At 46.6% G+C, this 21,138-nt stretch overlaps 2 protein-coding genes and 1 non-coding gene across 6 annotated transcripts; 2 read left to right on the top strand and 1 right to left on the bottom strand.

The window, feature by feature from the left end:
• The first annotated feature begins 1,759 nt into the window (after positions 1-1,759).
• Positions 1,760-6,475, top strand: TREM2 (triggering receptor expressed on myeloid cells 2). The gene is made up of 5 exons (XM_043450630.1): positions 1,760-1,906; positions 3,329-3,679; positions 5,045-5,135; positions 5,899-6,092; positions 6,182-6,475. The coding sequence occupies exons 1-5, from the start codon at positions 1,867-1,869 to the stop codon at positions 6,196-6,198; spliced, it is 693 nt and encodes a 230-aa protein (XP_043306565.1). The 5' UTR covers positions 1,760-1,866; the 3' UTR covers positions 6,199-6,475.
• A 680-nt stretch (positions 6,476-7,155) lies between these two features.
• TRNAR-UCU lies at positions 7,156-7,227 on the bottom strand. Its single transcript has one exon. It is a non-coding gene; the product is annotated as a tRNA-Arg (tRNA).
• A 329-nt stretch (positions 7,228-7,556) lies between these two features.
• Positions 7,557-14,971, top strand: TREML1 (triggering receptor expressed on myeloid cells like 1). 4 transcript variants are annotated; one of them, XM_043450139.1, is made up of 6 exons: positions 7,557-7,658; positions 10,576-10,908; positions 12,915-13,026; positions 13,432-13,517; positions 14,016-14,068; positions 14,427-14,971. In XM_043450139.1, the coding sequence occupies exons 1-6, from the start codon at positions 7,601-7,603 to the stop codon at positions 14,739-14,741; spliced, it is 957 nt and encodes a 318-aa protein (XP_043306074.1). In that variant the 5' UTR covers positions 7,557-7,600; the 3' UTR covers positions 14,742-14,971. The 4 variants fall into 4 exon arrangements, with proteins under 4 accessions (XP_043306074.1, XP_043306073.1, XP_043306076.1 ...); XM_043450138.1 differs by having other exon boundaries at positions 13,429-13,517; XM_043450141.1 differs by lacking the exon at positions 7,557-7,658 and adding an exon at positions 10,097-10,389.
• Positions 14,972-21,138: the final 6,167 nt, after the last annotated feature.

Genomic DNA, 21,138 nt, shown 5'->3' with positions numbered 1-21,138 from the left:
TTCTTGGTGCCTGTCCTTTGATATGAGGCTTAGAGGAATAAAAATAATACCCTTCTCTCAGGTAGGAAGGATGTGGGAAGCAGAGGTCAGAACAGAGCATAAACAGGACTGGAAGTGAGGTAAAGATTCATGGGATTTCAGAGTTCTGTTTCGGCCTAAGATATAGGAAGCTAGAAACACTTAAAATAGCACCAAAATCATGGGCCAGAGAGAAATCTAACAAAATATGTGAAAGATTTGTATGCTGAAAACCATAAAACATTGGTGACAGAAGCTATAGAAGAAGTAAATAAATGGTGAGCTAAAGTGTGTCCATGGATTGAAAGACTCAGTAGTGTTAAGATGTCTGTTGTTTAGTCGCTAAGTCATGTCTGACTCTTTTGCAACCCCATGCATTGTAGCCTGTCAGGCTCCTCTGTCCATGTGATTTTGGGGGCAATAATACTGGAGTGCGTAGCCATTTCCTTCTCCAGGGTATCTTCCCGACCCAGGGATTGAACCTGCATCTCCTGCATTGCAGTTGGATGGATTCTTTACCACTGAGCCCCCAGGGAAGTCCATTAAGGCGTATAGTTCCCCCCAAATTAAGCTATAGAGTCAATGAAACCTCATCAAAAGCCTGATAGGCTTTGGGGAGAGTGTAGGGGGTAGAAATTGACAGGCAGATTCTAAAATATACATTCCAAAGCAAAGTTACTAAAGCAGCTAAAACCATTTTGAGAAGGAGCAGTGTAGTCGGATTACATCACCTGAATTTAAGACTTGTTATAAAGTTAACAATGAATATGATGCAGCAATCCCACTAGGGCATATACCCTGAGAAAATCATAATTCAAGACACATAATTTAAAAAGCACCCCAGTGTTCACAGCAGCACTCCTTACAGTAGCCAGGACATGGAAGCAACCTAAATGTCCATTGACAGATGAATGGATAAAGAAGATGTGGCATATATACATAATGGAATATTACTCAGCCATAAGAAGGAATGAAATCGAGTCATTTGTAGTGATGTGGATGGACCTAGAATCTGTCATACGGAGTGAAGTGTCAGAAAGAGAGAAACAAATATTGCATATTAACGCATATGTATGGAATCTAGAAAAATGGTACTGATGAAGCTATTTGCAGGGCAGGGATAGAGACAAACGTAGAGAACAGACATGTGGACTACGAGAGAGAAGGAGAGGGTGGAACGAATGGGGAAAGTAGCACTGACATACATCCACTGCCCTGTGTAACAGATCGCTAGTGGGAAGCTGTGTGTAGCACGGGGAGCTCAGCTCAGTGCTCTGTGACGACCCAGAGGGTGGGAGGGAGGCTCAGGAGGGAGGGGATGTATGTATACATACAGCGGATTCACTTTGTTAGCACAGCAGAAACACAACATCGTAAAGCAATTGTACTCCAATAAAAAAAAAAGCAAAGCCCCAGTGAGTAGTCAAGATGGGGTGTAATGGGTAAAAGGATCAACACATAGATCAATGGAACAGAATGGACAGTCAAGAAGTAGACCTACATGTCAAGTGACTTTCCATAAAGATACTAAGGCAACTGAGTGGAGAAAGGATAATCTTCTCAACCAGTGAGGAGGCGGGCACGGGCTGGACAGTGGGCTGCCCTCTCAGAGGTCTGGGATCCACAGCACCCCACTGCTGGGCTGCAGCGGTAGCTCCTCCTCTCCTGTCTTCACCTCCCCCGCCCTGCTCCCCCTCCCTGAATCATGAAGCCAGATCCCAGTCCCGACGATTGCTCAACCTCCAGGAGCCAGTTCCTGTGGGCAGCGTCTGGGGAGCCTGACCCTCTCGAAAGGACGAGATCTTGCACAAGGCACCCTCCGTCTGTCCTCCCCAAGGGAAGGGTGACATGGAGCCTGTCGGGCTGCTCATCCTGCTCGCTGTCACAGGTAGGAGTCCCTCCTTTGCTGCCGACTCTCCCTCCCCTTCCTTGAGTATGTGGCAAGTGGGTGGGTGGGGAGCACTGAGCCACACTCTGAAGAAGGCTGAAATCCTCCGCATGTCCTACACCCCCGCTTCCCACTGTGCCCCGTATTCTCCACGCTTTCCCTCCCTCCCCCAGTATCAGCTCTTCATGCAGGTGGAGGCATCAGAGGCTGGTGGATTCAGACACCTAGAAAGGGAAGGAGTTCTGATGGCATCTCAGACACTAGCTAGTAGTTGGGGGAAGTTTGGGGAGCATTGGTAAGAGCCTCTAAAATTTTGAACCACTTAAGCATAAATCTAGCTCCAGAGGAGCGGCAGGGTGGGAGGGAGAAAAGAACCCAGCACTGGGGATCTGCATCTTTGGGGTACCCCTCCTGGGCTCTGAAGGTCCTCCTGTCCTCAGCCCTGGGGCTGAAGATTCTGTGATTGAGCTGCAGGGATGAGCACCCCAGAATTTTGCACATGAAAGCCTTTTCTCATTGGGGGATGCCTCTTGCTCCCCGCAGAGAAAAAGTCACACGTGGGTGAGAGGAGACAATATTCTAGTGAAGCTGGAGTTTCTTAGCTGGAGGTGGAGCAGGGAAAGTGGCGGGTATGTTGATCTGTCTGGAGGCAGATGGACGGGGTCATATGGGGGGTATTGTTTATCAGGACTCTGGTTCCAAAAGAGAGGCCACCAGCTCCCTAATCTTATTGGCAAGTTTCTGTCACCATGTGGCTGAGGCAGAGGGTGCTAGGTGATTCCCTTTCAGCCCCTGCCCTGGCACCAGACTGGTGCTCCCCCACCCCAAGGAGGGCCCCTAAAATAGCAGCCTCATGTCTCCCCCAAAATAGCTCTGAGATGCATCCCTCCTGAAAGGGGAACAAAGCCACAGAAATAGGGAAGCTGGAAGCTAAAGGTCACGAAGAGAAGAATGTGGGGCTGGTACTGGCGTGGGCAGCTGCAGAGTTAGCAAGCAAGGCGGGCATGAGCAGGGAATGTTCAGCCCGCTGTGGGACCAGCCCCAGGCCTGAGAGGCCACTGGCCTTGCTCTCTTGAGAATGGAGGGGGAGAGACAAGGGCATGATTCCATGTAACAGGAAGAACACGTGTGGACTAGGAGTGGCGGGAACTTCAAGACCAAATGTCTCTGGAAATAGGCTCAGAGAGGGTCAATTACTTCTCTAAGAGGTCCAACAAGTCCAGTGGTGATAAAGCCAGACCCAGGACCCAGGTTTCCTGGTTTCTTCATTTTCTATAAACACATACGTGGGCTGTGCCACCTTCTCCCAACTTGTGTAAAGACCTGAGTTCCTTAAGGGCACGATTTCTGTCTCTTCTGCTCAGTGAACATAGTAGGTGTTCAATAAACACTTGGTACAGTGAATGAACGTCTTGTCCCCAGAGCTGTCCGGAGCACACAACACCACGGTGTTCCAGGGCACGATGGGCCGGTCCCTGAGGGTCTCCTGCCCCTACAACTTCTTGAAGCACTGGGGGAGACGCAAGGCCTGGTGCCGCCAGCTGGGTGAAGAAGGCCTGTGCCAGCACGTGGTCAGCACCCACCCCTCCTGGCTGCTGTCCTTCCTGAAGAGGCGCAACGGGAGCACCGCCATCATGGATGACGCCCTGGGGGGCACGCTCACCATCACGCTGCGGAATCTTCAAGCCCACGACGCTGGCCTCTACCAGTGCCAGAGCCTCCATGGCAGCGAGGCTGACACCCTCAGGAAGGTCCTGGTGGAGGTGCTGGCTGGTGAGTGGGCGGCTGGCTGCACCCCGCCCTGAGGTTGGGGCTCTGAGCATAGGACTGACCACCCTCGGGGCTTTTGGGGGCCCTGGGAGATCCCACAGTGTGGATTTTGTCCCCCTGCCCAACTGAGGGCCACTGTGGCTGGTTGTGCCAATTGCTGACTGCAGAGGGGGTCACCACCCAGCTCTGTGCCCTGCTCCAGGCTGCGCCCCCGGTGGAGGACTGCATCGCTTGCAGGAAGGGTACAGTCCTCTAATTTACACAGACAGGAGCTAGCTGTGGTCCTGCTCCCCCCACCCCGCAAATGGCTTTATCCATCTGGCATCCTGTTGGGATGTGAGCACTGAGGTGGTCCTTAATGAGCAGGAGGACATTCACTCATTCCCTCACCTAACCACACAATGCACCTACTGATGTAGATTAAGCACCAACTTGGTACAGAAAAACAGCCCCAGAAAGGAACACTGCTGTGACCCAGGGCAACTGCTTCTCCTCTCTGGGCCTCCATTTCCCCATCTTTAAATGGTGGTGATGGAGTCTGTATGGCTCTCGTGAGAAACAAACGATAGAGTTTTACAGTGCTTGGGTCAGTGACAGTCCTTGCCCCAGTCTCCTGCTGCTAACTGCTTGGGTTCGTCATTCCCGGTTTAACTAGGTGAGATAAGGAGTGGTGAGGCCCTTCTCACCCCTGAGCTTGCACAGGGGGTGCCCGCCAGGAAAGCCTTCTGTGTCTCCTGTGTCCCAAAGGAGAACAAATCTGAGGTTACAGATCCCTTTTCTGACACTCTTTTTGTCCAACTCCTCCCCCTAACATGGCCCCTTATCATGGAAATGAAGATCGAAAATTTGTCTAAGATGGGGAGGGTAGGTGAGACCATCTGCCTTAGACCCCAAACCTCACCTCCATGGGAGTAGGTGGCAAGGAAACACTGCGATCCTATCAGAGTCTAAGGCTCAGCTGACTCCCATAGATAGAGCAGGAAAAGAATAACAAGAATAACAACAACAACAATAATCTGTAGCTGGTACAGCCAGCTTGACAGTCCACACCAGACTTTCAGAAACACCCATCATCTCATTTGCTCCTCCCAAAGACCCTGTGTGATGGGAGGGTGGGGGCTGCAGTCACTGAGCTCCTATGAGGTGATGGGCAAGACACAGGATGTTCTCGCTGAATCCGGCAACACTATTATTAAGAAGGGGTTCCTAACTGCTCCATTCTACAGGTGAGGAAACTGAGGCTCAGAGACGTTAACAACTTGATCCACACAGGGTGAGGTCCCAGAGGGCTTCACCCCACCCAGAGGGGTTCTCTCCACTGTGGCTTCAAGAAGGGGACTAGCAGCTCACAGGCTCTGTCTCCCACAGACCCCCGTGATTACCAGGACCCTGGAGATCTCTGGATCCCTGAGGGGTCTGAGAGCTTCGAGAATGCCCAGGTGGAGCACAGTATCTCCAGGTATAGTGACAAGTCTTTGCTAAGATCCCTGGGTAGACCTCCACCCTGCAGAGCCCAGGCATGGGGTGGCAGCTGGGGGGCAGCGGGTGCCAGAAGTACAGATTCCAAGGCAACTGGAACAGGAAGGGATCTGTATATGATCTTGTCTAAACACCCCTCCAACCAGCCAGTGTGTTGGTGTGACTGTACCAGTTGTTAAAATATTGCAAAACTTCCCTGACAGTTTATAAATAGCTGCTGCTCCAAGACTCTTGAATGACTGGCCTTACCCCTCTTCCCCTGGCAGCCCTCAGACAGAATCCCCACAGTTCAGCAACAATGAAAGTTTTACGATTAATATTTTAGCACAAAATTGGTACCCCTAGATCCCTGCTTCCCTGATGGGACCAGAATCAGTTCTGACAGGTTCTTGACTATGTACTGGTGTTTAAACACTGTTAGTATAACCATGAAGTGCACATGTGTGCACGCACGCACACACACACAGACACACCACAACACATCACACCATCATGTAGGCAGAAAACCGCTCAATGAGGGAGGTGGTTGTTTAAAAGCACTCAGCAGGCAGATCTGTGCCTGGAACTCAGGTCTCCTGACTACAGGCTCCCCTAACCCCATAAAGCCTCATCCAGGGATGGTGGTGGGTGGGGGTGTCCCCAGCCCCCCGAGCTCCTGGGGTCTCCCCCTTCCTTCTCTGAGGACAGAGTCCAGCGTGTGTGTCCCCTCATGGCCTCCCACATGCCCTCTTTGTTTCTCCAAGGAGCCTTTCAGAAGAGGAGAGCCCCTTTCCACCCACTTCTATCCTCTTCCTTCTGGCCTGCATCTTTCTCAGCAAGCTTCTAGCCGCCACTGCCCTCTGGGCTGCAGCCTGGCATGGGCAGAAACAACGGCCACCCCAGACCAGTGGACCGGACTGTGGCCACAACCCAGGTCACCAGCTCCAGACTGTGACAGGTGAGCTTGGGGAGCACAGTGGTGGCCGGGGGCCGGGGGCCGGAGAGGTGGGGCAGAGAGCTGCTGAGTGAGAACCCTGTCTGTTGCAGAGCTGAGAGACATATGAGAGAGAAGGACCCTCGGTGGAAAGTTTCAGGAGAGGTCTGCATGGATTACCCCAGCTTGCTGCACACTCTCCCGTTGGCCACCAAGTCTTCTGGCTCTGCTTTGGCAAAAGGCCACTCTGCCTCTACCCTTCTTCCTCTGGCCCATGGAAGCGCGTGCGTGCATGTGTGTGTGTGTATGTGTGTGTGCACGCATGCATGCATGCATGCATGGGAGGTGGGAAGAATACTTCCAACTTCTGGACATTGGTCATTAAACACTCTCACATGTAAACCCAAGACTTCATGTTTATCTGATGGTTTAGCGTGTCATGAAGGTCTTCTCTTTTGCTACAAGGCTAGTAGAGTGAATACTGATGAGGAGAAGACAGAAGGTCTGGCTCCTTAGGGTCCAGGGTCTTAGAATACCACACCCCTCCATTTCTACAGGCTCCAAACTGGCCAGACTTTTTAAGTCTTCTCTCTCCCTCCCAGAGATCTGATTACCAAGCCCTGCCTCCCTCTGTGGAATTTCTCTAGCATCTTCTCTCATCCTCCTGCCTCCTGTTCACTGGTTCCCTATGATTATTGCTGGGCCCCCACCCAGGCCCCTTCCTTCCTCTGCCTGTCTCAAGCCCCCCATGCCCATCCAGTTCCCAGCTGACTCATCCATTTATCTCCCTAGAGGTTTGTTTTTATCATGTTATGCTCCCTCCAGAGAAATGGCAAGGGCTTGGGTTGTTGGCACAGTGTACCAGATCTGGGGACTACTGCTCCAAGCCCCAAGCCTCTCATTGTACAGAAGGGAAACTGAGGCTCAAAAGGGAAAAGATGTACCCAGAGTCCCCTGTGCAGCCTGGAACTCCTACTTTCACTTGACATTCAAGGTGCCCTTCCATCTAGCTCAACCCTACTTATTTATTAAAAATAATCCCCCCTCTTTTTTTTTAAGCCATGCTGCATAGCTTGCAGCATCTTAGTTCCCTGACCAGGGATCGAACCTGGGCCCCAGCAATAGAAGTGTGGAGTCCTAACCACAGGACTACCAGGGAAGTCCCAATCCTACCTATTTATTCATGTACTTATTCAATAAAAACTGATATTTTCTGTGCCAGGTACCAGTCTAGGCATTGGAGACATACCAGTGAACAAGCCAAGCCAAGATTTCTGCCCACACAGAGCCTCGTTCTCACGGGAAGAAAGCAGACAGACAAATACAATGTTGGTCAGTCAGCTGGTTGGGAGTATGGGAGCGCAGGAGGCCCGGGGAATGATGCAATTCTAAAGGGTAGTCAGGAGGCACCACTTGAGAAACACCTCAAGGAAGCAAGGCAGGAAGAGCATTCGAGACACAGGGGACAACCAAGGCATCTCAGGGAACCTCATCTATCTCTTCTACACATACACACGCCTCCTGGACCAAGAATGAGGCAGAAACTAGATGGAAGCTGCCCTGAAGGCCGGCTGTCCTCAAGAGGAGGAAGTGAGTTGGCCATATCTGCAGGTTCTCTGTCCTGGTCTCAGAGAGGTGGCAGTCCAGGAGCCCCTGTCCATGGCCACATGTGGCTGCATTGCTCCCTAACCTGGGTGTGGGTCCCTGGGGTTTTGAATCCCTGGTAAAGAGCCCCCGGTGCAGCCCTGCGTTTCAGCCTCATGTTAACAGGTCACCCCCCTTGTCACAGCCCTGCCCCACCTACTCCCCCCGAGGCTGCTCTGCGGACCTCTGCCCCCAGCTCCAGGACCCTGGTCCAGTCTGTTGTTTTCCTGGCCTCCCTGACTCAGCTGCACTTCAGTGAAACTTCCCCATCGGGTCCTGGGGCAGTCATCTCCTTCCTGCAGACACAGGCATGGTCTAGGAGCCGAGACCGAACAGATTCCAAACTGAGCCCACGCCAGCGCCCTCCCTCCCACCCCGCCTGGGCACCGGGGGTGACGGGATGAAAGGGGAGGCTCCGGGGGTGTGCCTGCTGGTGGAGTGCTGCTGGAATGTTCCTCCTCTTGGGAGCTCAGGCTTTGCTCCTTCATGCTCGGCCATGTTAGAGACATCCACCCTGGGATCCCTCGCCTTTCACTCTCTGCAGTGCACACTGATCTGAAAGCGTTTTCCAATTTCAAGTTTGCCTCCACAAGAAACCTTAAGCAATTTCCTTAACTGCTCTGAGCCTCAGGCTCCTTGCACATAAAGACAAACAAAAATCCCAACACCAAATCAAACTCCAACCACTCTACTTTGGTGGGGTTTTATGAGATTGAAAGAAATAACATTAAAGTCCCTGGCCAGCTGTCTGGCACATAGTAGGTCCTGCATAAACATTGGCTTTCTTCCTCTTCTCAAACGCCTGGTGAGAGGACACCTCTCTGGATCCTGGATCCTGGCCACTTCTGTCCCAGGCACTCAGCGGGGGTCTGTATCTGTTTTAGACACTCAGTAAATATTGAAGACAGGTCTCCTCCTCACATAAATCTCCCAGGTTGGCTTGTTAGAGCAAAAATAATTTTCTGGTAAGAAAATCAAAGAAAGCCTGATATGCCTTGGCAGGACAGACATACATACTTCCATATCACTCACGGGGAAGACCCAGCTGTCCAGTCAGCTGGTGACTCTGCCAGTGTTAGCACCAAGAGTCCTGTGTCCCCAGAAAACCCTCACTCCAGGTGAGCAGGGACAGCTGGTCTCCCTATCACCGTGTCCACGCGACTCGGCTAAACACGGCTTCCTCAGGCTCCTGCTCCCAGTTTCCCATTCTCAGCTCCCTTGCTCCTGGAGGGAGGAGGAGGCAGGGAGAGGGGAGGAGGAGGCCAGGGAGGACAGAAGAAGGGGGGGTGGTTCTTCCAGGCCCCTTTCCAGGCGTGACCATCTAGGTCAGAGCGGTGTGTCCTCCCAGTCATTCCCACCTGGCCTGCTCTGGTCTGAGCACTGGTGCGTCCCTGGTGTCAGCAGGTTTACCCCCCACATTCTGTATGGGATCCCCAACTCTGGTTCTGCACAGGGTGATGCAAATCAGGACCAGATGGTCCCTGTGCAGGGAGTGGGTTTGTGTCATGGGAGAGGAACCCCAAATTATGAGACTTGGAGCTTATATAGAGCATCTGGCACATTGGCCCATCTTCCTCTCTGGCGGGAGAGAGAGAGAGACATCTTTACTTTGGAATAGAAACTGATCATTGCCAGGGAGGAAGGGGAAGGATGGAAGCAAATCTCTCTGGAGCTGACACACAGTCTCTACCTCCCCGGGCATGTTTGCTCTTCAATCTCCCTGGAACAAAGCTTGGTCAGTGACCTTTTCTGGGAGGGCCCCAAGCATGCAGAAACATGAAAATATTCACAGAGAACTGTCTTCTGACAGAGAGGACAGTGCATTCATGAAACAAAAATAATATACAATAAATGAGAAATGCTTGGAGAATCAAAAATATTGTAAATTAAAAGCACTAAGGGATAAAAACTTGAAGGACAAGGATAGAAGGGATGGAAGAAAAAATATGAGGATATCTTCCAGGAGTCAGAACAAAATGGACCAAAAAAAAGGAAAGAAACCTAGACAGAAAAGCTATGAAAATGAGATGAATACAGGAGGTTCAATATCCAATTAATTATTAAAGCAATAGTGCAATTCCTGGAAGTGGAGAATGTGGTCCACACCGGAAGTGTCTAGGGAGCACTCAGCACAGGGAATGCAGACAGGCCAGGCCAGGGTGCAGTATCCAGGGGGGGCTTCCTGGATGATCTCCGGAGAGCTCAGGTGGAGCACTCACACAGAATTTAAAATTAAAACGAACTCAGGCCCTGGGGAGGACATTTTACTTCCCTCCTTCACAGCTCTGCATCATCAGATTCTATATTTGGAACACCCTGAAGATCATCCTCCCCCTTTCTCTAATGCTCCCTCCTCCCTCACTTCACCCCTTAGGGGCGCCCAGGATCCCAGGCTTCTGTATTTCCTTGGGCCTTCTAACTCTACCTCGCCCACTCCTATCTGGAGCACTGAGCCAACTAGAGCTTGGAACAGCTCCTTCTCCCCACCCACAGCGGGGCCCACCAGTGCCTGCTTCCCAGCCCCATGGTCACTGAGAGCCCCACGTGAGTGTCTGAGGCCAAATTTCCTGCCCCCGGGGGAATGCTGTGTCAGTGCCCAGACGAGCCTCAGAGCTGACATCTCCCTGCCCAGCCATGGGTCCCAAACTGCTCCTGCTGCTGCTCCTGGGACTAGTAGGTAAGGTTCAGAAAGAGCTGCACTCTGGGCCCATGTACCCCACTCTGTGCCCAGGGATAATTGGCATTGCCCTGGAAACTGTTACATATGTAGGCCCAGAAGTGGACCTCTAGACCGCTGAGCCCTTGGGCAGTGAGGGGACCGGGAGGTGCCCTGCCTGACATTCCCTCAACTTTCCTCCCCTAGGCCAGGGCTCGGCCGGCAGCCTCCCGGAGATGCTGCAGGCGCCCGTAGGGAGTTCCATCCTGGTGCAGTGCCACTACCGACTCCAGGATGTCAAGGCTCAAAAGGTGTGGTGCCGGGTCCTGCCAGAGGGATGCCAGCCCTTGGTGACATCAGCTGTGAATCGCGGGGCCCCAGCTGGCAGCCGCATATTTCTCACCGACCTGGGGGGCGGCCTGCTCCAGGTGGAGATGGTTGCCCTGCAGGAGGAGGATGCTGGAGAGTATGGCTGTGTGGTGGAGGGCCTCTCGGGGCCCCAGACGGTGCACAGGGTGACTCTGGATGTGCTCCCTGCAGGTGAGTTATCCCAGCCTGGCCAGCAGCCCTGGCCTGCCCCCTTGCCCCAACCTGCTGCTCTTGGGTCCTTGGTGGGTGGGAGCCCTTGTGGGTGAGGAATGTTGGCCAAATGCCCAATATTCTTTTGACAGCTCTGCAGGGAACGGAAGCCAAACCGGGTGAGAAGTCTGAGATAAATCAGCCAAAGAGCAGTCCCCTTTCCCCTCCTACATGAGCAGGTCTCCCCACAGGAAGTCACATCCTTCTTCCCCCACTCGGGGCCTTGGCCTCCTCATCCAGCATTTTCAACATACTAGGTGCTGTTTTTTTCCCTTAGAAATGTTTTAAACAAAGTTTTGATTCAGACATATCAACCAGAATTAATTTTTTTGGTATATGTTCCAGGTTTTATTCCTGTAACAAGATTAATGGCTTAAAAACTACTGAATTTATTCCATATTTTATGTCTTCACTGAGCGTCTAGTATGTGTCTCATGTAACAGGCAGGGTACATTTAGTGGCTGAATTCCTTTGACTTATCAGTTTTAAAAACAGAAAAAGTCTCATCAATATATAGTCAATATTTTTGACACTATGTCAGTTTAGAAAGTACTCTTCACAGGATTCATTTTTACAGTCTATAACTTTCTCATGTCTAAATATTTACTAAAAGAACATTTAAAAGTATTAAATATTCCCCAGAAAAGTACAATATTGTAAAAAATAATTGTTCTGTTGGGAACATGGTCAGCTACCTGAGGAAGCAGACTGTTCTACCTTCTTCTTATGGGTGTTGACATCTTTTCCATTTTCAAGTATTCCTTTCTTAAGGAATTTTGCCAAAGGCCCAAAATAATGAAATCAAGACATTTTTCCTTCTGTTTTTCTCCATCTGTTATGAGGAGGGACTAAGCTGTCATTAGAATCTCTCTTGTGTCCACAATTATTACTCATATTATAAATATACTCCTGTTAACTCTGGTTATCCTTTGTTCTCCTGCTTCCTTGACACTCTAGGGTCTAGTAACTCAAGGTTAGAACTTCCTAAATGGCAAATGGTCACCAGACAATGCACTGGGAAGGGATGGCAGGGAGACGGGCATCCTCAGTGGAACATCTGAGGTGTGGGGATCCCAAGAGCTGTAGAGGATGGCTATTCAGGCAAATGGGTAGAGCACAGTATCCAGGGAGGATAGAGTGTTTTCAAAAACCAGATCTGGACATATGCAGCAAGACTGGGGTCATGGTGTCTCAGTTCCTGGTTTGGCATGGGGTGGGGAGTGGGAATGGTGAATTGCTAGACACTCCTCTCAGAGGATCTTGGAGGACTGCCCGGGTTCCCAAGGCAGATCCTCAGGCCCACAGAAACCAACCCTGAGTCCCACAGATAGAAGCTGAGCACACAGTTGGAACGACAAAAACTTGTCACAAAACTGAGTCTCAGGGTCTAAGCCAAAGCTCTCAGCAAGTGTCACTTGGCATTGGGTCATTTCAGGACTGACCCTAAGTTCCTCAGTTCCAGAGCTTGGGATGGGGCTCAGCCAACCTGCAGGGTTGGTCACGAGGCTGCAGGCATGCAGAGAGGTCTAGTAGGCTGGGCCAAAGTCCCTTCAGAGACCAAGTGATGAGAGCTGGGAGCAAGGTCTCCAAGGAGGTCAGAGCAGACAGACCTATTCTGGGGTGGGGTAGGGAAGTGGGCACAGGTCACACAGTGGGGTTTCTGCGTAGTCTGAGTAGCCTGATTGAGACAAGGTACGGGGGAGCAGGTAAAGAGAAGAAATGCAGAGGGGGGAGGTTGGCAGCTGGCAGAAGAGGGGAAGTGAGCATATTCACAGTCAGATAAAGGCTTAGACAAGCCATCCCCTGACCTCCAGAATAAGAGGCCCTTAAAGAATATCCCAAGCATCCCTTTGTGTTTCTTATTCCGGACCTTCCTCAGCTCTACTCCCCCAGTCCCTCAGATCTCAGCAAGCCCTTGAGCCCTTCTCGGTGGGTATGTGCTCAATAAGTACTTCCTCCTGACTCAGCTCCTGGCCTGAAAGAGGAGGAGATCCATCAGGATGGGACTCTGGGTGAGAGCTCCTCTTTGGACTCTGAAAACAGCGGCAGCCCTTTGGATCCCAGCCAGGATAAGAAGAGGTATTGACAAGAACTGTATGTGGGTGTCTGGGAAAGGGTGATGGTGAAGATACAGCTAGTTTAGAGCCCCAGACTAAATTGAAAGGGAACCTTACAGTTCTCTCCACTCCTGGGGAACTGCTCAACAGGTAGGCAGGTGCGCAGACAGACAGGCATACCTCTCTATCCCAGTTCAGCACTGAGCCCTTTATTCCAGTAGATCTCCAGTCAGGATACCCTGATAACGTGTCTCTCTTCTTCCCTGCTTGAGTTTCCCTGCTTCATTCCATTAAAAAAAAAAGCTGTTTCTCCCGACCATGGCACACCAAGAACGGTGCCTCTGCACCACTTCTCCAGGGTTCCTGCCAAGCAGCTCCCCACCAGCTTCAGGGCTAAGCTCACTTCCTTCTTCGTGTGTCTCAGCAGACCCTGGATTTGGGGTGCTATGTTCCTGCTGGGCCTGCTGGTGATGGTGGCCGTGGTGCTGCTTGCTGTGATGGCCAAAAGGAAAGGTGGGTAGCTCTCCACCTGCGTACCCCAGCAGGGCTCTTCCGGCTCTGTATCAGCCACTCCTGCATTTGAGGCTGGGAATCTAGGTCTGCTCCCCCAACACATGGGCTTTGGCAAGCGCCCCCAGGCCCTACAATTCCCATGGCTGAAAGGTGGAGGAGAGCAAGGAAATTCAGTGGGAGGTGGCCTGGGGAGAGACAGGAATTGTAGAGGGTGGGACAGTGGCACTGGGGACAAGGTGGCTGGAAGAGGTGGGGGATTTCAGGAGATGGGTTGAGTGTTGAGGCAGGATAAAGGGAGCTGTGGAAGCAGTAAGTGGGGGGGGGAGGTTAGGGCTGCCTGGGGGTGGGGGCTGGGGAGATGGAAGGGGAAGACTTTGCTGGTAGGAGTGGGGATGTGAGTATGGGCCAGAACAGAGGTTTCCAAGGTTTCTGAAGAGAGTGCGTGTGTGGGAGGCACTGAGTCGGCACAAGGAGCAGACTGTGCTTCTGTTCCATCAGGAAACAGGGTTGCTGTCGGTGGACAATCTCAGCGCAGTGGAATCTCAAACATGGTAAGAAACCTCTGCAGGCCCCCAGCCAAATTCCTTAGACCCTCCCTCTGCCATACTCACTGACAAGTCCTGGGATGATCAGGTGGAGAAAAGACTGGAACCCACATGAGGTCCAAACCCACTTCTTAAACGCTGTGAACTTGCCCACAATAGTCTCCCACCTTCCCACTTTGCATCCACCTGCCCAGATTTAGGGAGATATGTGGGGCTTGACAATCTTCACAGTGAAGCTATCTTGCTCACAGACATACTCAGGATTCCGGAGACAGATCCAGTGTGATCCTGGACTTCTCACCTCAGGGAACCGGGGTAGAGGGAGGCATTTTCTCTTTGCCTGACAGGACTGCTTTTGTTATAGGCTCCCTCCTCAGTGGTCCACCACATCAGTGACTCTGGACTGGCTGTTGATTTGCCATCAGATGTACCATATGTCAAGCTTGACTCACCACCTTCCTTTGATGATACCACTTATACCAACCTTTCTCCTGATTCCCTGTCAGGGAAACTCCTACCCTTGGAATCATCCTGTGTGCCCCCTCTGCCTCCTAAGGTTGAGATCATCTCCAAGCCTGTGACATACGCTACAGTCATCTTCCCTGGAAAGGGCAAGGGTGGAGGAGCCCCCTGCGAAATAGCCCAGGAGCCACCTAATAGCCAGGCTCCACCCAGCTAGGCTGGTCACCATCCTGTACACCCACAGATTATCCCCAGGGTTTTGTGTAGCCATCCATGCAACCCATGCTCTAGATCCTTAGGAAATCTGACCTTTAGGATCCAATGTCTTAACTTTTCTGACCTGGTAAGTGATACTTGGAATGACTGAGGTGTCCTGGGAAGCCAAGCCGTGTCCTGGGAAACTAGCCATGTTAGTTCCTCTGCCAAAGAACTAAATAAACTCTAAATGATAATATATGAGCTCTTGATGCTTGGGAGGGAATGAAACGGCCCAGGTTTGACTGCTCATGAACTTAAAAGACTGGTCCAGAGTTTGTGCTGTAATGCTCTCCTGCCAGCGGGGAAGTGACTTCCCTCCCTGGTCAGACTCCTGCATTGCAGTCTGATTTAAGGGGTGTGAAGGGGGATTTCTTCAAAAGCATTTCCTGCCTTGATCATGACACTTGAAAGTATAGATTCATTTGCTTGAGAAAGAAATATCCCATTTTCTGCTTTATACCTTGTAAACGAGTGACATCTTATGATGTGACACATATGATGGGAGGAGGAGGATAATTCATCAGTCCAGGTGCTGCTAGTGGTGAAGAAGCCGCCCGCCAATGCAGGAGATGTAAGAGACATGGGTTCAATCCCTGGGTCAGGAAGATCCCCAGGAGTAGGAAACAGTAACCCGCTCTAGTATTCTTGCCCGGAGAATTCCACGGACAGGGGAGCCTGGTGGGGTTGCACAGAGTCGGACAAGACTGAGCGACTTAGCACAGCACAAAGGAGGTTCAGGACAGGCAGGGTAGGAGCCATGGGGTTAAAAGGAAACAGGAGTAAGGCCAGAAACTGAAATAGATACCAAGCCTATTCCTTGGTAGAACAAAGGATTCTCAAGCACCAGGAGATAAAAGATCTTCACAGACATCAGTTTTATCAGAGTTGGCTCTTTCTCAACTGTGTGGTCTTCTGGTAGCTCTGCTCCCTTGGCCGGAACTCTGAGCCTGGGAAGAGCCCAGTGAAGAAAAGGCATGCAGCTGGGGGAATGAGGAATAAATGGTAAATGTGTGGCCACAGTTAAGTGTAAATGAAGGCTAATCCAGGCTGCGTATAGGAAAGCCTTTAAGGTTTCTGCCATGACTTCTTCTCAAACTGTTTGAAAATATTTGTCCATATTGAGATGAGAGACTTAGATGGCGAAGAGGAGGTACTCAGGAATCCGGTCTTTTACAATCGTGAAGAATTGGGCAAAAAGAGGTTTTTAACCATCTGGACCATCTGGAAGGGCCCTCAGCTTAGTCTAGGTACCTGAGGAGAAGGGACAGGCAGGGGCTGTGCAAGCCTAGTAATGCTATTTTCAGGGAGCTCTGGCAGGATGTTCTGGGCTTCCTTTGATAGAGTCTCAGCCTGTGACAGAACCTAAATTTACTCTGTCCCTTGTGGAGGCAGCAGCTCCCCACCAATCAACTAAGCCCTCATTTACCCTGGCTAAGATGACTGGCGACTTTCCTGGTGGGAAGGCAAGATGGGGGAAGGGCAGAATAAAGTCTAAAAAGCAACCCTCTGGGAGAAATGACTATAATTGGTCTGAATGTAACTTTTCAGAACCTGACAGAAGTAGAAGTATATTTAACAATGCAAAGGAAAATACTAAGATAATCAGTTGACTGGTAGAGAAGACTGAAGGAGGAAAGGGAAATATATTAATTCCATCAATGCCTATGACAGAAAGTCTATGAATTATAGTCACAGAGTCACAGTTATAAAAGTAACTTTTAAAATGAAAGTACTGAAATAAATTTAATTTATTTTATAAAAACAAAGTAAATGCAAATGACATGGTGAGATGACTGCTTCACATTAGAACCTTTGGAACTCAGTTAAAGAAGCTCTCAGGGGAAAATACACACCCTTAACAAGAATTAAGCATCTTACTCAAACAGCTAGTTAATTTTAAATGAGAAAAATGACATAACTAATATATAAATAAGTTTGTTCTTTGAAGTAAACTGAAATAAAGTGTTAGCTAACTTACATTAAAGAAGATGGGTGAAATAAACAACAAGGGGGAAATAGTCACAGATAAAAAGACAACAACAAAAAAATAAGAATATTTTGTGCTAATGGTGGTGGAGGAGTGGGAATGACTAAAGGGGCCTGAAAGAACTTTTGGGTGTAATTAAATGTTCTCCATTATGACTGTGGTAGTTACACAGTATATACATTTGTCAAAATCTATCCAATAGGCGTACCTTACTGCATTTAAATTATATTTTGATAAATTTTATTTTACATATGAAACTATTGGGGAATAGTTAGAACAATCTTAGAGAAAAAAGCTCTTTAAAGTATCATACAAAACTCAGAAGCCATAGAAGAATTCATAGTTACATTATAACTGACACATTAAGATAAATTAAGACTGATACTTTTCCCTCTATGACAAAACACTATAAATTAAAGTCAAAAGACAAAATAAGGAAAAATTTTGCAACCCATATAAAGGCAGGGGGCTCATTTCCCTAAAAAGGCAGATGGCTCATTTCCCTAACTTCTACATATCAATTAGAAAACAAATACTTAATAGAATATGGTCACAGGATATACACCTATAGCTCACACAAAAAGAAATGTAGACATAATAAAGATGTTAAACTTCATCTAAGGAAAATACAAGTTAAAAGTACATTGAGAGTAGTTTTAGAAGAAAATGGTTAAAGAACTCTGAAAATTCTCACCTTCATAAAAGAAACAAGAAAACCGGCAAAAATATAGTCAACTTTTTTGGAACTCTGGAAATTAACCAGTGGCTTGCATCAATCCAAGGAGTGTTTACTCAAAAAAAATGGCTTCCCCCACCCCTATTCAAGAGACAACTTTATAAAGCAATAATTATATACCTGTGCTGATGGGCACACCATTTATTAAGATGTAACTTTTATGACAGTAACAATATGAAGAGGGAGAAAGAAGGAATGGGGCTATATAGAATCAAAGTTTTTGTATTAATATATTATTAAAATTAAGTTATATTAATCTGAACTAGATTATTTTAAATTAAAATGCCAACTATAATCTCTACAGTAAGAAAATAGTGCAAAGTTATATGGTAAAAGAAATGACAAGGGAATTAAATTATCTAATATGACAAAAGACAATGGCAAAATACAGGAGAAAAAAGACATAAAACTAGTAGAAAACAAATAACAAGCTGGAAGACATAAATCTTACCTTATCGGTAATTATACTGAATGTAAATAGATTAAACATCCTAATTAAAAGGTGGATATTGGCAAAGTTGATTTAAAAAATATATGATTCCACTATATGCTGCTTCTAGAAGACAAATGTTAGATTGAAAAACACAAGTCTGCTGAAAGTAAAAGAATGGAAAAACATATATCATGCAAACTAGTTACAGAGCACTGGAGTAGCTATACTATCAGACAAAATAGGCTTTAGGACAAAAATTGTTACTAGTGACAAAGGACATTTTATAATGATAAAAGAATAAATCCACTAAGAAGATATAACAATTATAAATATATGTGTACCTAACAACAGAGTTTCAAAATACATGAGGCAAAATCTGACAGAACTGAAGGGATAAATAAATTGTAATGGTTGTAGACTTCAATATTCTACTTTCAAAAAAAACAATACAGCAAGGAGGTGGAAGATCAACAACAAAAGAGTAGACATGAATAACACTATAAACCAACAGACCTCTCAGATATCTACAGAACACACCATCCAACAAAGCTGAATACACATTCTTCTCAAATATACATGCAACAGTCTCTAGGATAGATCATATGCTTGACTATAATCAAGTCTAAATAAATTTAGAATGACTGAAATTATATAAAGTATTTTTTCTGACTATAACGGTATGAAACTAGAAGTCAATAACAGAAGCAAAATTTGGAAAGTCACAAATATGTGGAAATCAAACAACTCACTCCTAAATAACAAATAGGAAAAAGAAGAAGTCACAGCAGAAGTTAGAAATGAATGAATACTTTAAATGAATGAATATGATTATGCAACATACCAAAAGTTAGGTGATTCAGCAAAGTCAGTGCTTAGAGAGAAATTTATAGCTGTAAACACCTATGTTAGAAAAAAAAGAGAAGATTTCAAATTAATAAGCTAACTTTTCACCTGAAGAAACTAGAAATAAAAGAGCAAACTAAACTCAAAGCAAGCAGAAGAAAGAAAATAATAAAAATTAGAGCAGAAATAAATGAAATAGAGAACAGAAAAACAACAGAAAAAAAAAATCAACAAAACCAAGAGTTGGTTCTTTGACCAGATCACCAAAATTGACAAATCTTGGCTAGACTGGACAAGAAACAAAGCAAAGATGACTCAAATTACTAAATCAGAAATGAAAAGTGAAGGAGAACTACTGACCTTATGAAATAAAAAGCATTATAAGAAATATTATGAACAATTACATACCTTAGGTAACTTAGATGAAATGGACAAATTCCTAGAAAGACGTAAACTACTGAAAATGACTTAAGGAGAAATAGAAAATCTATACCATGTAAAGAGGTTTAATTAGTAATCCAAAAACTTCCCACAAAGAGATGCTTAGGACCAGATGGCTTTTCTGGTGAGTTCAATCAAATACTGAATGAATTTTAAAACCAATCCTTCACAAACTCTTCAAAAAAAAAAAAAAAAGAAGAAGAAGAAGAGGAAGGAATACTTACCAACTCATTTTCTATGAGAGCAGTTTTACTTAGATACAAAAACCAGACAGAGATCACAAGAAAACTATAGGCCAACATTCTTTATAAATGTAGATGCAAAAAATCTTCAATGAAACAGTGCAAATAGGACCTGGGAACAAATAGAAAGGATTATAGAGCATGACAAAGCAAGGCTTAGTCTAGGAATGCAAGGTTGGTTCTACATTTGAAAATCAGTATGATACACCATATTAATAGAAATTCCTCTCCCCCAAACCACATGATAATTTCAGTGGGTGACAGAAAGTGTTTGATAAAACCCAACACTCTATCATGATAAAAACACTCAACAAACTAGGAATACCACAGGATTTCATCAACCTGATAAAGAACATCTATAAATAATTCACAGCTAATATCATACTTAAAGGTGAAAAACTAAAAAGTTTTCCCCAATAGTTGAGAACAAGACAAAGATGTCCACTCTTGTCACTTTTATTGAACATTATACTATAGGCTCTAGCAAGTGCAATTAAACAAGAAAAATAAAAGGTATCGAGATTGGAAAGGAAGAAGTAAAATTACCTCTATTTGCAGATGACATGATCTGCAAGGTTAAGAAATCCACCCACACCAAAAAAATTAGAGTTAACAAATTAGTTCAGCAAAGTTTCAGGATACAAAACCAATATGTGAAAATCAGTTTTATCTCTATACTCTAGCAATGAACAACTCAAAATGAAATTAAGAAAACAACTCTATATACAATAATACCAAGAAAAATAAAATTATTTAGGCATAAATTTAACAAAATAGGAGTAAGACTGGTGCATTAAAACTACAAAACATCACTGAAAGAAATTATGGAAGACTCAAATATATGGAAAAGATATGTCACTTTCATGGATCAGAAAACTTGGTGCCCATTCTCACCACTACTCAACATAAGTTTTGGAAGTCCCAGTCACAGCAATCAGAAAAGAAATAAAGTATTAAAAGGAATTCAAACTGGAAAAGAAGAAGTAAAACTCTCACTGTTTGCAGATGTCATGATCCTCTACATAGAAAACCCTAAAGACACTACCAGAAAATTACTAGAGCTAATTAATGAATATAATAGTAAAGTTGCACGATATAAAATTAATACACAGAAATCCCTTGCATTCCTATACACTAACAATGAAAAAAACAGAAAGAGAAATTAAGGAAACAATACCATTCACTGTTGCAATGAAAAGAATAAAATGCTTAGGAATAAATTTACCTAAAGAAACAAAAGACCTATATATAAAGAAAACTATAAAACACTGATGAAAGAAATCAAAGATGACACAAATAGATGGAGAAACACACCATGTTTGTGGATTGGAAGAATCAATATAGTGAAAATGAGTATACTACCCAAAGCAATCTATAGACTCAATGCAATCCCTATCAAGCTACCAATGGTATTTTTCACAGAACTAGAACAAATCATTTCACAGTGTGTATCGAAACACAAAAAACCTTAAATAGCCAAAGCAATCTTGAGAAAGAAGAATGGAACTGGAGGAAACAAACTTCCTGACTTCAGACTATACTACAAAGCTATAGTCATCCAGACAGTAATGGTACTGGCACAAAGACAGATATATAGATCAATGGGACAAAATAGAAAGCCCAGAGATAAATCCATGCACCTATGGACACCTTATCTTTGACAAAGGAGGCAAA

The sequence above is a fragment of the Cervus canadensis genome, chromosome 28 (assembly GCF_019320065.1).
Source record: "Cervus canadensis isolate Bull #8, Minnesota chromosome 28, ASM1932006v1, whole genome shotgun sequence".
NCBI classification, from domain to species: domain Eukaryota; kingdom Metazoa; phylum Chordata; class Mammalia; order Artiodactyla; family Cervidae; genus Cervus; species Cervus canadensis.
Note: the sequence above shows the minus strand (reverse complement) of the source record. Positions and strands in the feature narration are given on the sequence as shown.

Coding starts and splice junctions, on each gene's coding strand:
- TREM2 (XM_043450630.1), top strand. CDS start 1,867: ATGGAGCCTGTCGGGCTGCTCATCCTGCTCGCTGTCACAG. Junction 3,680..5,044: donor CCTGGTGGAGGTGCTGGCTG/GTGAGTGGGCGG, acceptor TGTCTCCCACAG/ACCCCCGTGATTACCAGGAC. Junction 5,136..5,898: donor GTGGAGCACAGTATCTCCAG/GTATAGTGACAA, acceptor TGTTTCTCCAAG/GAGCCTTTCAGAAGAGGAGA.
- TREML1 (XM_043450138.1), top strand. CDS start 7,601: ATGAGGCAGAAACTAGATGGAAGCTGCCCTGAAGGCCGGCTGTCCTCA. Junction 13,518..14,015: donor TGTGATGGCCAAAAGGAAAG/GTGGGTAGCTCT, acceptor CTGTTCCATCAG/GAAACAGGGTTGCTGTCGGT. Junction 14,069..14,426: donor GCAGTGGAATCTCAAACATG/GTAAGAAACCTC, acceptor CTTTTGTTATAG/GCTCCCTCCTCAGTGGTCCA.